The 15,178-nt window shown below is 48.3% G+C and overlaps 2 protein-coding genes across 2 annotated transcripts in view; one reads left to right on the top strand and one right to left on the bottom strand.

Annotated features, from left to right (window-relative positions):
• CCDC40 (coiled-coil domain 40 molecular ruler complex subunit) overlaps positions 1–11,728 on the bottom strand; it is a gene marked incomplete at both ends in the record, with an annotated part of 41,906 nt that extends 30,178 nt beyond the window's left edge. The window contains 7 exons of the mRNA XM_082860772.1: positions 1,913–2,132; positions 2,206–2,289; positions 3,149–3,312; positions 4,194–4,326; positions 9,319–9,750; positions 10,179–10,239; positions 11,700–11,728. Coding sequence (XP_082716898.1) covers positions 1,913–2,132; positions 2,206–2,289; positions 3,149–3,312; positions 4,194–4,326; positions 9,319–9,750; positions 10,179–10,239; positions 11,700–11,728 — 1,123 coding nt within the window. The remainder of the gene's footprint in view (positions 1–1,912; positions 2,133–2,205; positions 2,290–3,148; positions 3,313–4,193; positions 4,327–9,318; positions 9,751–10,178; positions 10,240–11,699) is intronic.
• Positions 11,729–12,604: 876 nt separating this feature from the next.
• Positions 12,605–15,178, top strand: part of TBC1D16 (TBC1 domain family member 16) — a gene marked incomplete at its 3' end in the record, with an annotated part of 79,023 nt that continues 76,449 nt past the window's right edge. The window contains exon 1 of the mRNA XM_082861288.1: positions 12,605–12,654. The remainder of the gene's footprint in view (positions 12,655–15,178) is intronic.

The raw sequence follows: 15,178 nt of genomic DNA, 5'->3' as shown, positions 1-15,178 counted from the left end.
AAAACGTCCATCACTTTGAGTTTTTGCTTTGAATTCTGGGCAGAATTCCTCAAACTGGCCTTTTAGACACAAGTTCAATTGTTCAATTTCCAGCAGTGCTGATTTGCCTATTTAGTACTTCTGGCGGGGTGTGGGGGGTGATTCTATATTTTAATTCCGAGTATCCTTTTCCCTAATAGTTGGTTCTCATTTGACTGATGCGATGTCCTCTAAAATCTCACGTCGAACACCAGCTGGCGTATGCTATGTTTTCGGAACCCGGTCTGTGTCTGTGGAGGCGTCTGGTCTCCTGTCTGGGGATTGCCACTGATGACTCACATTTGGATGTGAAGGTTTACTGACTGGTGGGCTCCACCCCCCTCCTAAGTGAGGAGGTCAACTGTGGACATTCTCCAGAGGCCAAGCCCCACGTTTCACCTATGGGACAGTGCAGTGGTGGCACCTGGTAGGCAGGGCTGGGACCGCCACCCGAGTTCTTTAGTCTGAAGAGGGGAGAAAAGGTGCCGTTAGGTGGGTCCTTGCTTGGTTGAACAGCTTCTGCTCCTGCTACCTGGTGACTTCCAGAAAGGACAGAGTGTCCACGAAGATGACTGGATCTTTCCAGAAGCCCATCCACACCTCGAGGATCTGATGAGGGGTGTTGGTGGGCACTCACTTCTCCTGTGTGGAGGGGGTGGGGGACCTGTGTCCTCTTTCAGACTGGTCTAAATTCTGTTATATCCGGAGGATGTGGCTCCATTGTTTTAGTGTGAACATCGTGCTCTTCTCTTTTTGGTAGATTCTGTTAATTTGGTGATACTCAGGGAGGGGTGCTCTTCCCCAACTCTGTCCAGAAAACTCTCCTGCATTTCTCAGGGTCCAAAATGCTTCTTTCCATCCACAGTTGGGATATACGTGTGATTTTTGTTCCTCCCAAATTCTTCTAGGTTATTTTCCCCATTATTATAGTAATACAGAGTTGATAAAGAAAGTTGGAAACATGAAAAAGCACAACAACTGAAATAGCCTGCTGTGACCATGCTGTTCACTGTGGCCCACGACCTCCGCTCCGTGCAGAGCTGTTGCTTTGGTAGGAACAGTGCACGGTGATTAGTCGCACCCTCACTGTCTCTTCTGCTCCAAAGCCACCTATTCCCCGTAATCTGCCACACATCGTGGGGCTGCAGGGCTCTGGACCATGGGCTCCTGTGCTTTGGATTGGCCTCACCTGTACCTCCCCACCTATTTAAACTCTGCCCATCCCCGCTCTTCCCTGCCTTCTGGATACCGCATCTTCAACCCCAGCAGCCCACCAGCCTCTCCAGCATTTTTTAAATTAATTAATTAATTAATTTTTGGCTGCATTGGGTCTTTGTTGCTGTGCACGGGCTTCTCACTGTGGTGGCTTCTCTTGCTGCGGAGCACAGGCTCTAGGCGCACGAGCTTCAGTAGTTGTGGCTCACGGGCTCCAGAGCACATGCTCAGCAGTTGTGGCGCACGGGCTTAGTTGCTCCTTGGCATGTGGGATCTTCCCGGACCAGGGATCGAACCTGTGTCCCCTGCATTGGCAGACGGATTCTTAACCACTGCGCCACCAGGGAAGCCTGCCTTTCCCGCTTTTGACTCCAAATACCCCACCTGCCGGCTTTCAGTGTTTGCTACTTTGCCTAATTAGGTGCATTTTAAGACATTTATGTTTTCCTTCCCCCAAAAGTTTGGGAACCTCTCCAGTACGGGAACACAGCTTGCCTTTCATGAAGTCCTGCGATGGCATGTGGGGACACCCCTCGGGGTCATGATGGCACGTGGGAACACCCCAGCAGGTTGCAATGGCATTCAGGGATACGAAGGCATGTGAGGATGCCCCTTGGGGTGTCTATGGCACGCGGGGCCGCGCCACGGGGACGCCTGCGAGGACACGGGGCCGCCTTACGTTTCTTGCGCTCCTCGCCGGCGGTCTCGCAGGTCCTGGCGTAGCGCAGGCGCACGCTCTGCAGCTCCTCCTCCTTCCTCCGCCTCTCGCACGCTGTGATCGAGTGGCGGTCGTGGCTCTTCTCAAGCTGCATCTGCAGGCGGGCCAGGTGCTGCTGGACCCCGTAAAGGTCCACCCCCAGCTCCTGCCTCTGGATTCGGCTTTGCTTGGTGGCCACGCCCTGCACCAGAGAGAGAAGCTGGGTCATGGAGATGCGGGTGCACAGCCAGGTGGAAAGCGGGACAGGTACGCACCAGCTCTTGAAGTTCCAGCCTCAGTTTCTCTATTTGCCGGTTAAGATAGTTCTTCAGGGCAGCCTGGAATCTTATCATCAGGGGCTAAAACAGTGGAAGAGCACAGCCGGTTACTGTGCTGTCCCCTCCAGGGCTTAGCCTGAATTGCCACAACTCTTGGCAGGGGACAGCAGAAATGACCTCCACGCTGGGTGCTCCCCACTTCTGCCCAGGATTCTTATTCCAGAAACCACAAATTCAAGGCACTTGTGGTCTCACCCTAGGCACTGAAGGACCTGAGTGCAAAATGACAGGGTGGGCTGGGGCAGTGGTCCTGGTTTAATCCCTGGGGCCAGAGGGCAGTGATGAGCAGTGCCTGGGATGCCAGCACCAAATGAACTCTCAGCCCCTTTTCCCAGTGCAGCCCTGATCCTTCCCGTGGTACCGGGAGCACCAAGTCTTTCCAAAGAGGTTCATCCAACCAAGACCTGCCCTCCCCACTTGCCAGAGGGGTGGGACACTCAAGGCAGTGGCTATCAGTGGGGGTGATTTTGCGCCCACCCAATACCCAGTCTGGAGACATTTCTGGCCGTCACAACTAAGGGGGTGCTACTGGCATTCAGTGGGTGGAGGCCCCAGGGACGCTGCTCAGCATCCTACAGTGCCCAGGAAGCCCCCACCACAAAGAGTGATCCGGCCCCAAACGTCTATAGTGTGGAGGCTGGGAAATGCTGACTCTGAGTGAATGAACTTAAAGGGAGAATAAACTTTACAAGGTGGCAGCTCAAACCCTACAGGTAATCCATTCAGGGAGCAGGTGAGACCTGAGTGTGGCATTTGCCGGGTGGAGGGTGGGCCGTGGAGGCTCGGGGCAGGGCAGGGCCTACAGGGCAGGTGTAGGAGTGTCTCTAAGTCCATCTTCGTCTGCATGGGGCAAAAGCAAAACTCCAGAATGTTTCCTTACATGGTTTGGGTCCAAAACCACCAGCTGGGATCTGTCTTCTTCGGCCTCGTCGCTGGCCTCAGACTCCACACTCTCCACCAGGCTTCCTTCCTCGGCCATGCTTAACTGCTGGGTCCTGTCCGGGAATGAGGATGTGGCTCCTTCCCCGGGGTGGGCATCAGGCTCTGGGGGGACGAGTAGTGGGGAACAACAAACATCACTGAGGAGTTAATAGAGAGAGTGCTTCTCTGGAGGAATTATCAGGCAAAGCTGACGCCCAGTTTCGTGCAACATGATGGAAAAAAGAAACAAAAGGCACCCCTTTGGGTTAGGGTTCACAAGTGCTATTCACAGGGTCTTCTGCTCATGAATTTTCTACTAGCTGATTCAACACATTCTGTAGAAAGGATTGCACTTTAAAGGTAGACAAGAAGGAAACACATTTTGTTGATACTTTTTAATACATAAATAGTGAACAGAAAGGTGGCTTCTTAATGATGGACTAGATTTTTTTTTAATGGAAAACAGATATAATTGAAAAGAAATCAGTGAGGCTCTAGTTTCAACTTCTCTCCCTTCCTGAGCTGCAGAGATCCTGTTCTGTTTCTAACTCCTTTAGATGTGTGCTGTCTGCCTGCTGCTTGTGAGCGACGTGAGGCTTGTTAGCTGGACCATCCACACACACCCATCACATGGAAGATAAAAAAACCCAATCTGCTTTCCCACATACTCAACACTGGGATACCGGAGCCAAGTGGAAAGATAAGGGTGTGCCGGGAAAGCCTTGGAAAGTCAGCAAACAGACACATGTTTAGGGGTGAGCTTACACGGTTGGGTTACTTAATGACGCTTAGGGTCTCTAAAATGGAGAACAGTGCCTACCTCACTGGGTTAGGGTAAGGATTAAATGAGATAAAACAGAAAAATGCTCCACATGTGTTATCCATATCTGTTAATGATATTTTTATCTTTTGGCTCACAGCGCAACAGGAAACAAGGTAACAGGTGGTGAATGAGTGGCAGCCCTCCCGTAGAAGGGCGTGTGAAGGGGCTTGTCCCACAATACCTGGCTCCTGCGTGGAGGGGCCCTCGGTAACCAGAGGCGGCTCGTCAAAGTCCAGGGATGTGTTGCTGCTCCCCCGGCTCTGTCCGAGGCGGTGCTGAGCCCCCAGAGGAAAGACCTTCTGCCGGAGCGCTCCCTGGGATTGTTTTTAGAGCAAAAACAACCAAATCTGAATTTATGAGGGTTTAGTCAGGACAAAGGAGTTAATTCATTACAGTGTTCAATTCAACATAGTTGTGGACTTCCCTGGTGGCGCAGTGGTTAAGAATCCACCTGCCATTGCAGGGGACACGGATTCGAACCCTGGTCTGGGAAGATCCCACATGCCGCGGAGCAACTAAGCCCATGCGCCACAACTACTGAAGCCCGCGCGCCTAGAGCCCATGCTCCACAACAAGAGAAGCCACGGCAATGAGAAGTCCACGCACCGCAATGAAAAGTTGCCCCGCTCGCTGCAACTAGTGAAAGCCCACGTGCAGCAACAAAGACCCAACGCAGCCATAAATAAATAAGTAAATAAATAAATTTATTTTAAAAAATAGAATATTGTTTGCATAACATTTGGCTTTTGCAAATGGTCAAAACAGAAAACACCTACCGCCACTCCCATGAGGAATCGGGAGTGGTCTCTTTCCGTCTAGATCTGTAGCAAAGTGTAAACGCGGAGGCATGGGTGTGTGCTGGACGTGGTTCCTTTACTCCCAAATGCTGCTCTCTCCAAGGATGGTAAGAAACACCTCTGAGCATCCTCTTTATAAAGGGATGCTGGAAAGCCTGAGCCCTGGCCAGGGTCTCCCAAGAGGGCTGTTTCTTCTCTTCTTTCAAACTATTTCACTTTAGGGACATTTCCATATGAAAAGGTTTTCCCTCAATAGAAGCACCTGGCTCCATTTTAGCTCTAAAGGGGACTCTTGCGACGATTATTGTTGACGGTAATTACTGCTGCTGATGAATAGGTGAATATTAGTAACAACAGACAATGACCCTGCACAAGACCCTGCAAGGTGGATGCCAGTCATTTCTGTCATCTGTAGGGGAAGCAGCTCACAGAAGCTGAAGCCCTTGCCTAAGTTCGCACAGCCAGCCAAGGGTCATCTCAACGCCCAGCTCCTGTTCTTTCTAACTGTACTTCCTCAGGTGATGCTGCTTCTAGAAATGATTTCTGAGGCATCCAGAACCACAATGACATTAATGGGGGCCCAGAGTCCAAAGCCCACCTCTGGGGTGTCCAGAAAGGGCTTCTCCTAATGAGACATCAATGAGGTGTCAGAACACCCCAATGACACAGCAGCTTCTACTCCACGATTAAGTTACTTCTTAAGACTGAGAGCTGAGAGGAGAGAAATAGGGTTCTCTCTTTGGGCTTGTCTCTGCCCTTCTGGCTGATCAAATTTGGAGACTGTTTCTTCATGAGTTTTCTAGAAACTAGATTCGAGGATGGAAATTGGTTTTACAGCTCAACAAGTGATCTGTACTTCAACACTCCTGGCTATCTTTTATTTATTTACTTTTTGGTCATGACTCACGGCTTGTGGGATCTTAGTTCCCCGACCAGGGATTGAACCTGGGCCCTTGGCAATGAAAGAGCAGAGTCCTAACCACTGGACCGCCTGGGAATTCCCAGTCCTGGCTTTCTTAGAAAGGAGGGCACTGTTTTGTTGTGTTAAATTCTTAAAAGTGGTTTTGATCATGTACTTGTCATTTGTAATTATAAAGCTTAATTGGAAAAAAAAAAAAAGCTTAATTGGGGGTCATCGAATATTGAATTGTGTCATTCTCTAAAGTTATTAACTCTTCTAGGTTTCACAGGGTGGGGAGGGATTGTCACTTCACTGTTCAGAGCCAGAGTGACCGTTTGCCATCACAGCTGCATGCCTCTGGGCAAGGAAGTCCCTTGGCCCCTCAGTTTCCTCACCTGAACTATGGGGATAATAATAGTTCCCACCCCACAGGGTTGTTGTCAGGATTCACTGAAACAACACATGTCAAAGGCATTGAAGTGTCCAGCCCAGAGTCCATGATGGAGAAACGTTACGCGTTCTTTTCCTGCCCTGCCCTGCCCCTCACTTCCCTTCTAGAACAATCAAACCTAAGCCAACAGGTTGGCTTGGTCCAGTGTGGGGTGATGAGCCTGGACAAGGTGAGGAGAGCAGGTTCCAGAGACTGTCCCCGAGGTGGGTCATGATAGCACAGGTGTCAGGCCTGGGCCTGCTGAGGAGGGGTCCCGGTGTGGAGAGTCACAGCCCAAACAACTGGGGCCTGGCCTGGGTGGGGTTGGCCCAACAAGGTGATGAGGGTGTCCACAGTCTGGGTGTCCCAGTGAGGGTGTGTGTCTGAGCCTGAGTGGGGTGAGGAGTGTCCACATGGGGGCAGGGAAGTGCAGTGAGGGTTACATTCGGGGGATTGATCAAATTAATAATATGTTAAGGATAATAGGGACCAGGTCTCCTACTGTTGGAAAAAGGAGTTAAAATATAGAAGGGGAGAAAACTAGCAGGAACCATGTCAAGGGTGTTTGGAATTAGAGACGTTTTGGTGTGAGCTACATGTATGTGTGTATGTGTATGGTGTGTTTGGGGTCGAGGGTTCTGTGAAAAGAAACCAAGCTCCTGGAGAAATGTCTGGTTCTCAGGCTGGGGCAGTCTGTGCCAGAGAACAAGAAAGTGCCTAAAGGATGATGGTGGTTAAAAAAAAAAAAGAAAAACAAGAATGGTACTGATGTGTCAGAAAGACACAAAGGCCAATTTGAATAGGCTCACGGGTCAAATTGGGAACAATCTGAGTCTCAATATAAATAATGATAGTAATGAATTATAACACAGTGAATGAAATGGAAAACAATGAGTCCATACAGATATGAAACTTTACATGAATAAATTGAAAGTTTAATGAGGAATGGATGTTACCATAGTTTCAGAGTATCCCTCCCATGTTTATCTCAGAATGAAGAGTTGTTTTAATATTTGAAAATTAATCAATGTAACCACCAAATTAACAAACTAAAAAAGAAAAAACCGTGATCTTCCCAATAGACACAGAAAACACTTTTGACAATAGCCAACATCCTTTCATGATTAAAAAAAAATCCACAAACTAGGAATAGATGGAACTTCCTCAACCCGACAAAAGGCATCTATGAAAACTCACAGCTAACGTCATATGCAACTGTGAAGATTGAAAATGTTCCCCCTAAAATCTGGAAAAAGGATGTCTGCTCTCACTACTACTATTTGACATTGTACTGGAGGTTCTAGTCAGTGCAATCAGACATGAAAAAGAAATAAAGGGCATCCAGATTGGAAAGGAAGAAGTTAAACTGCCTTTTTTCACAGACAACACAATCCTTTTCATGAAAAGTCCTATGGATTCTACAAAAAAAAAAAAAAGCTACTAGACCCTATAAGGGTGATTAGCAATGTTGCCGAATATAAGATTGATATACAAAAATCAATTGTATTTCTATAAATTAGCAACAAACAATTGGAAACCATTTATAATGGCATCAAAAAATGCAAAATAGGAAATTCCTTGGTGGTCCAGTGGTTAAGACTCCACGCTTCCCCTGCAGGGGGCACGGGTTTGATCCCTGGTGTGGGAACTAAGATCCTGCATGCCACACAGCGTAGCCAACAAAATAAAAAAATAAAATATTCCACAAATTCTTTTAAAAAAATGCAAAATATATAGGGATAAACCTGACAAAAGATGTGCAACAACAGTACACATTGCTGAGAGAAGTAAGAAGTCCTAAAACAATGGTGTAATCTGTTGTTGTTTTTTCTCATTTGAAATAAATATTCACTTTCCTATCTTAAACCAAAAAAGCACCTTCTCACACAGTGTTTCTTAAATGCCTAGGAGTGAGGGGTATCTTTACAGTGGATAAGGCTGACACTTTTTTCATCAAGTGATCCAAGCCAACATCATCAATAATGGACAAGCTGAAATGATGTATCGCCTGACAGGACATCAGGAGAACACAGCATCCTTCTGTGACATTCCTGCCGAAGGATCATAAACCATACCTGGAAACCTGGAAATACCAGGCAAAGCCAAACTGAGGGACATTCTACTAAATAGCTGGCCTGTGACCTTTAAAAGTGTCAAGGTCATCAAGGTCAAGGACAGATTGAGAAGACTAAAGAAACTGGGCAGCTGAAGGCAACAGGCAACTCCGTACTGGAGCTCTGCTATAAAAGACATTACTGGGACATTTGGTGAAGGAGGCCTGAGGATGATTGGGTAATGTAATATAATTTCTTGATTTTGATAGTCATATTGTTGTTTGTGGGAAACATACATGGAAGCATTAGGAGGCAATGGGGTATCGGATCGACAGCTTACTCTCAAATGCTTAAAAAAATTAAAAGTTCTATGGTACTCCAATTTTTCTGTAAGTCTGTGCTTGCTTAAAAATTAAAAAATGAGGGGACATCCCTGGCGGTCCAGTGGTCAAGACTTCGCTTTCCAGTGTAGGGGGTGTGGGTTCGATCCCTGGTCAGGGAGCTGGGATCCCACATGCCTCTTGGCCAAAAAAACCCCAAAACAAATTCAATAAAGACTTTAAAAATGGTACACACAAAAAATCTTTAAAAAAAATTTAAAAATGAAAATTATAAGAATGTAACTATTGTCATTATCTAGAACTGCACTGTCCAGTATGGTAGCCACTTGTAACAATTGGTTATATAAATTTAAATTAATTAGAATCTTCAAAAAATTAAAAATTCAGTTCCTCCATGTCCCTGGCCACATTTCAAGTGCACTATAGCCACAAGTGAGTAATGGGTACCATATTGGACAGAGTAGATAAAGAGCATTTCCATCATCATGCAGAATTTTACTGGACAGTGCTGCTCCAGAGACTGGACACCTAGATGCCCTTACATGGAATGTTCCCAACTTGGGTTTGGGAACAGCAAGGGAGGGATGCCAGAAACTTGGCATTTGATGGTAGATCCTGAGACCTAAGTTTACTAAGCCTGAGACCTAAGTTTACTAAGCCATTTCTAACAGGGATTGCAATGTGAATTATTTATAGTGTACCCTGAGTTCCTCACATAGGAGTACAAACAACTTGAGCAGTAAAACACTTGTGTAAAACAGACCTCAGGCTACTCACCGATTCCTGGTCCGTTTGCTCAGATGAGCCTGATACTTGCTGGGAGGGCTCTGTGGAGATGACCCCCACTCCTCTAGATTTGGATGGGCCAGGGGCCTCTCCATCTTCAAGACCTGTCTTCCTCCTTGCTCTTTCATGCCGGTGTGTGGGGCCAACTTCATCTCTGGTCACCTCCCCAGGACTGATGTCTGAGTAAGCCAGATCTGGAGAAGTGACTTCCCCTTCAGGGGCCGTGGCTTCAATATCAGATTCTAACTCCTCTTCAAATTCGAATTCCTCTTCCGTTTCCACTCCCCCTTGGATTTCGACTTCCTCATCGTCTTCATCTTTCCCCTGCGCTGAGACTTCCCCATCGTTTTTGATTTCCCCTTCAGAATGCTCTGTAGCACCCTCAGTTTCTTCATTTCTCTGGTCACTGCTCTTCTCTATCGGTGATACCTGTAGCCATGTAGCAGGAAAAAAATCAGGATACAAAGTATAAAGGGTCTTGTCAGGTTTTATTCTTAATAAGGTAATTACACCGATGGGAAAACTGCAGCTACACACTCTGAGCATCGCTAGGAGATTATGTTTCATGCTTTAATTTATCTGCTCTCTGTTTTTGGTAATTATTTTGCATCCTTCTTTACAGGAAATGACCTCTGAAAAACTCAGGGCAATCTAACTGTAGGATATCCGAGGCATTCCTGAACAGCCACCAACACTTCAGAATGGGGTGGAAGGAAATTGAGCTTCTCTGCAAATGACTTGAGTCTGTTCTACAGTAAGGTCATAGGATCATCGTACAATTTTCTTGAGAAAGTCTGAACTCTCTTTAATTCTTAGTAAATACAGCCCAGAATAATTCATCCCATAAGGAACTTTACCCTGTTGCCTTCATGATTCTGGTCCTCTTCTCCTTCAGAAGATTTGCCTTCCAGGTGAGACCTGGTGGCAGAGAAACAATTTAGCAGTTTCAAATAACATCTTTCTTTTTCTTGGCATTTATCACCTCCTTGATGTCTGTATATCTACTTATTTACTCGTTAATTATCTGCCTTCCCTCTAGGCTGATGGCCATGACTTTGTCACTAACACCAGCACTAGTGGCACAAAAGAGTCATGCCAAGAATGAATGAAAAATGCAATTATCAAAACATTAAAGGAACAGGTAGATTACTCTAGAAAAGTCACCTTAAATATACCTCTGTCTGTGACAAAACTGGGGAAAATAAATGCAAAATAAGAGAAAATTGTACAAAAAGGACAAATACCCTAGAAACTCTTGGTTAGTTTCCCCGTGAATTTTGTTTGTTTGTTTTTTGTTTTGGCCATGCCTCAGAGCACGTGGGATTTTATAATCGTTCCCCAACCAGGGATCAAACCCGTGCCCCCTGCAGTGGAAGTGCAGAGCCTTAACCACTGGACCGCCAGGAAAGTGCCAATTACCCCATGATGTAGAGAGTACAAGAATGTCACATTTTAAAATTGTTTTTTTTTCTAATTAGAAAAAAACTATATTTTTTTAAAAAGTAAAACTAATACAGAAATATGTGACAGACAATGAAAATCCCCTGTGACTTCCCCTCTCCTTCTCAAGATAACCAGTGGTAAAAAGTAAGAGATTTAAGGGTATCTTCTTTCAAATATTTTTCTATGCATTTAAAGCTACCCACCCACCCAAATTAGAGATCACACTATATATACTGTTTTGCATTTAGTCTTTTCATTTGTTGTAATCTAGACTTCTTTCCATGTCAGTACATGTAGACCTACCTTAAAAAAAAAGAAAAGAAAAAAAGAAACAATACAGCAGTGTCTAATGTAAAAGGTTAAATTCTTTAAAATAGTTTCTATCCTTTTAAACAAAGCATAAGAGAACAGAGGCCTGGTATTTTTACCTTACTACGGTCTATCTGTGTGCTCAAGGCATTCACGGTGGGGCTGCCTGACCATAGGGACCCCGGCCCATCGCCTGCCACCTCCAACCCTGGTGAGGGGGAGGGAGGCGGGGGGCTGGGCTGATGCTCCCTGTCACAGCACCTCGCTGGGGCAGCATCCAGTACAGACACCCCTGCTCTCGGGGCTCTGCAGCAGGGACTACCAAGCACAGTGGTTGTCATGGTTACTGTGGGACAAGGAAGTCCCGGGTTTCAGCGAGTGGAGCGCCCGGAGCGAGGGGAAAAGGGGAGGGTACGGGAGAGGACAAAGGGACGCGAGGTGAGAAGGGAGAAGGGCGCGCCGGAATGTGGGGGTGGCCGGGGAGGGCAGGAAAGGCCCAGAGGGTGGGGATGGCAGGGGCAGAAGAGAGGGGAAAGGGACATGGAAGGGAAGGGGCGCCTAGGGGGATATAGAAAGGGGGAGGCGTGGGGGCCGCTGCGAGACCCAAGGTCCCTAGGCCCGCTTACCCGCCAGCCCGGCCGCCAGGCTCCGCCATCTCCCGTTGCTACGCGACGCCGTCAACATCCGGCTGGCGAGGACCACGCGCTGGGCGTGCGGGGCGGACGGCCTTTGTGCCATCTATGTGCATTAGAAACACAGAACATCTAACTATGTAAATATATTAAAGGATAAATATGCATTTTCTCCATCTTTATCTCTAAGGCCGAGCTCTACCCCTCCTGGCTCAGTTTCTGTAAAGCGACAAACATGTCAACGTGCGTCCAGCTGGGCAACTCCGGCTCCCCGGGGGATCGAGCAGGGCACTCGGGGAGCCGGGGACCTGGGACGGCTAAGTGCCCTGAGGGTGGCAGGCGGAGGTAGGGGCACGAGGGGCTCCGTAGCCGGCTGCACCTTCGGATGCCGAGACCTCTCCTAGTGCCCGCCTGTCCATCTGCAGACCTGGGGGCCTCAGCACCCCTTTCCCGGGGTTCCTAAGAAGAATTCTTGGCGGAAGAGGGATGCCGCGTGGTCTCCTGATGGTTGGTGTTCTTTTCCTACCTCAAAATAGGAAAAACAAACGCAGAGGGTGGAACAGAGAGGGCGAGCACGCATGTGGAGCGTCCTAGGGGTTCTGCCTTCACTCTGGGGGCTCGGGGCTTCCTTCCGGGGCAAAGTCCTGGGGCCGGAGTCCCAGGCGGGCAACGAGGCCCGAAACGGGATGCGGACGGCCGGGCCGGGTCCTGGGGTCGGAGGGCGGAAGGTGACTTAGGCAGTTCCGCGGCCGGGTTGGAGCCCGTTTGGGACCTGGGGGTTGGGGGGTTGGCCTGATTGGGCCGGGGGCCGGGTTGGCCCGGGGGGCGTGCCGGGGGCCGGGCCTCGCCTCGCGTCCCCGCCCCACCGCTCCTCACAGGCGGCGGCGGCAGTGGCGGCGGCGGCGGCTCCGGGAGCCGGCGCGAATCCGGCCCCCGGTGCGGGACCCGGGTGGGTATCTGGGGCAGGCCGGGGGCCGCGGGGGCGGGGTTTAAGGGGCCCGCGGGGGACTGGGCACATCCTCTCCGCCGGACGGGGTGGGGGCGCGTGGGGCGCGTGGGCCTGCAGCCGCGGGGCCCGGGAGGGGCCGGGGTCTGGCAGCAGCCCAGAGAGGTGCAGGGCCGGAGCAGGAGCCGGGCGGGCAGGAGCACGCCGGATCACGCGGAGAGATCCCTGGGCCCCCTCTCCGCGGCGGATGCGGGCCCCTGGGGCCGGGAGTGGGCCTACCTCGGGAAGATTCGGTGTCTGCCTGTCTGGAGCTTTGGGCCGGAGAACTTGCGGTCTTTGTCTGGCTGGTCGTCAGAGCACGCGAATGAGAAGTTGTAGGGGCCCGCCGTTCGCCGACACAGCCCCCTAAAGTGTGCATTCCACCCGCACAGCGCGCGCGCTTACCATTCCCGGCCTTAGGGTGGGTGGTTCGACTGTTTAAGAGCCGCATGTCAGGAAACTCACTTCCTTTAGGCCCGGTCTCTTCCTCCTGTTCTTTTCTTTAAAAAAAAAAAAAAGAAAGAAAGAAAGAAAAAGAAAAGAAAAAGGAAAAAAAAAATAGGCAATTTAAGATTGCTAAATATAACCCAAGAAACGCTGCCAGAAGCGGTGAATCTTGAAATCCTGTTATTCCCACACTCGGAAGTTGGTGTCATATGTTGGCCACAATCTAGTTCAGATTCTATTCAGAAATAGAAAACGACATAATACGTTCACTTTCCTTACCGTAAAGTTTGTTTTACTGCCTCCCCAAGTTCATAGGAGAAGCTGGGTTGGTTGGCCAGCCCCTGTGACTGGTCCCACCGACCTTTCTTTACCACCTGCAGGCACCAATTCTTTAATTTGGAAAGAAGAGGGAAATGGTTCTCAAAAACGGCCATGTGATGGAGCATATTATCAAAGGGCAGGTGCAAAGGCCCAGTTTCGTGAATTCCATTCTAAGTCTGTCAGAGATTGATTAGAGAACTTTTAAAAAATCTGTGTGTTAGTTTTAGAAATTCCTCATTAGAAACATTAATGTTTAATTGATTAGCAAACATTAAACACTTTTAAGAACCAGGAAAACTTTTGCAAAGAAAGGATTATTAAGGTTAGGAATGCATTTTAGTATTAACTGTGAAGCTTGTTCATGGCTATTCATTGTTGGTATTCGGAGGCTCATTCTCTGCTGAGTACGCTTGGCTTGTGGAGTGTTTATGGTGAGCAGTCTCAGAATATGACTAAGGAAAGTTCTTATCGGTGGAATTTTTTAATCCTTCAGACATGATAATTGTTGTGTAAATAGCTTCTGATTATCATGCATGAATTCACTGAACCCACTAAACAAACCCATAAAGTCAGTACTGAGGTTATCCCCATTTTACAGGTGGGAACACTGACACTTAAAGTAAATTCCCCAAGTTCACACATCCAGGAGTGAGAGTAATAGAGGCCTTGGGCCCAGGATGCTCCAGCTCCAGAAAACCATTGTAGCACAGTGCCTCCCCTCTTGTAACTGGACCCTATGATTCACATGCACACACTCTCCCTGCCCCCCTTTTTGCAGACAAATAACATGGTTCACTCTGCCAAGTGATTCATAAACATGCAAGAGAGTGGGGACTAATCCATGTCACCACTAGCTGCTAATATCAGTTCAGTTTAGTCTGTAAAGAGCTCCCTAGGCCTCAGTGTAAAGGCATCTGAGAAGACAGCTACTGGGTTTGCAGAACCCTACCTACAAATGTGCTGGTCTCCCTGCCTCGGGCTTTGGGTAGCTCAGTGCACTGGTTAAAAAATGGCCTCCAAATGTAGACTGCTGGGTTCAAATACCAACCCTGGTACATAGTACTGACTTAATACCTCTGTGCCTTGTTTTCTGCATCTGTGAAATGGGGGTAATACCACCTACCACAAAGTTCTATTGCAACAATTATCTAAAATACCTAGTGCCTGGCACATTTGAAGTGCTTGCTACTATAAATTTTTAATTATTATTAATGACCATCATTTGGATTTTTCACATTTAACTAGATTGGTAAAAACGTTTGGTTTTGTTTCCATGTGTATGTGGGCCATCAGATGGAAAGCTAATCATAAGCAGAAGTGGAATTCTCCATTTAGGTATATTTACTTTTTTTTTTTTTTTTTTTGCGGTACGCAGGCCTCGCACTGTTGTGGCCTCTCCCGTTGCGGAGCACAGGCTCCAGACACGCAGGCTCAGCGGCCATGGCTCACGGGCCTAGCCACTCCGCTGTGGCTCTTCCCGGACCAGGGCACGAACCTGTGTCCCCGGCATCAGCAGGCGGACTCTCAACCACTGTACCACCAGGGAAGCCCTACATTCTTATCTTTGTAACTTTGTGGGGTGCTGAGTCCCTGTGGGCTGCCCAGGGACCAAGATGATCAGGTTGCCTGGCAACACAAATCTGGAATAAAGATTTTAACTTGTCCCTCACATCTGGCTGAGGGTCCCCAATTTTGTTATTTACAGGCCTGAATCCTCTCC

This window comes from Leucopleurus acutus (genome assembly GCF_964270905.1).
Source record: "Leucopleurus acutus genome assembly, chromosome: 19".
NCBI classification, from domain to species: domain Eukaryota; kingdom Metazoa; phylum Chordata; class Mammalia; order Artiodactyla; family Delphinidae; genus Leucopleurus; species Leucopleurus acutus.
The sequence above is the reverse complement of the archived record's forward strand: the minus strand, read 5'-3'. Positions and strand labels throughout refer to the sequence as shown.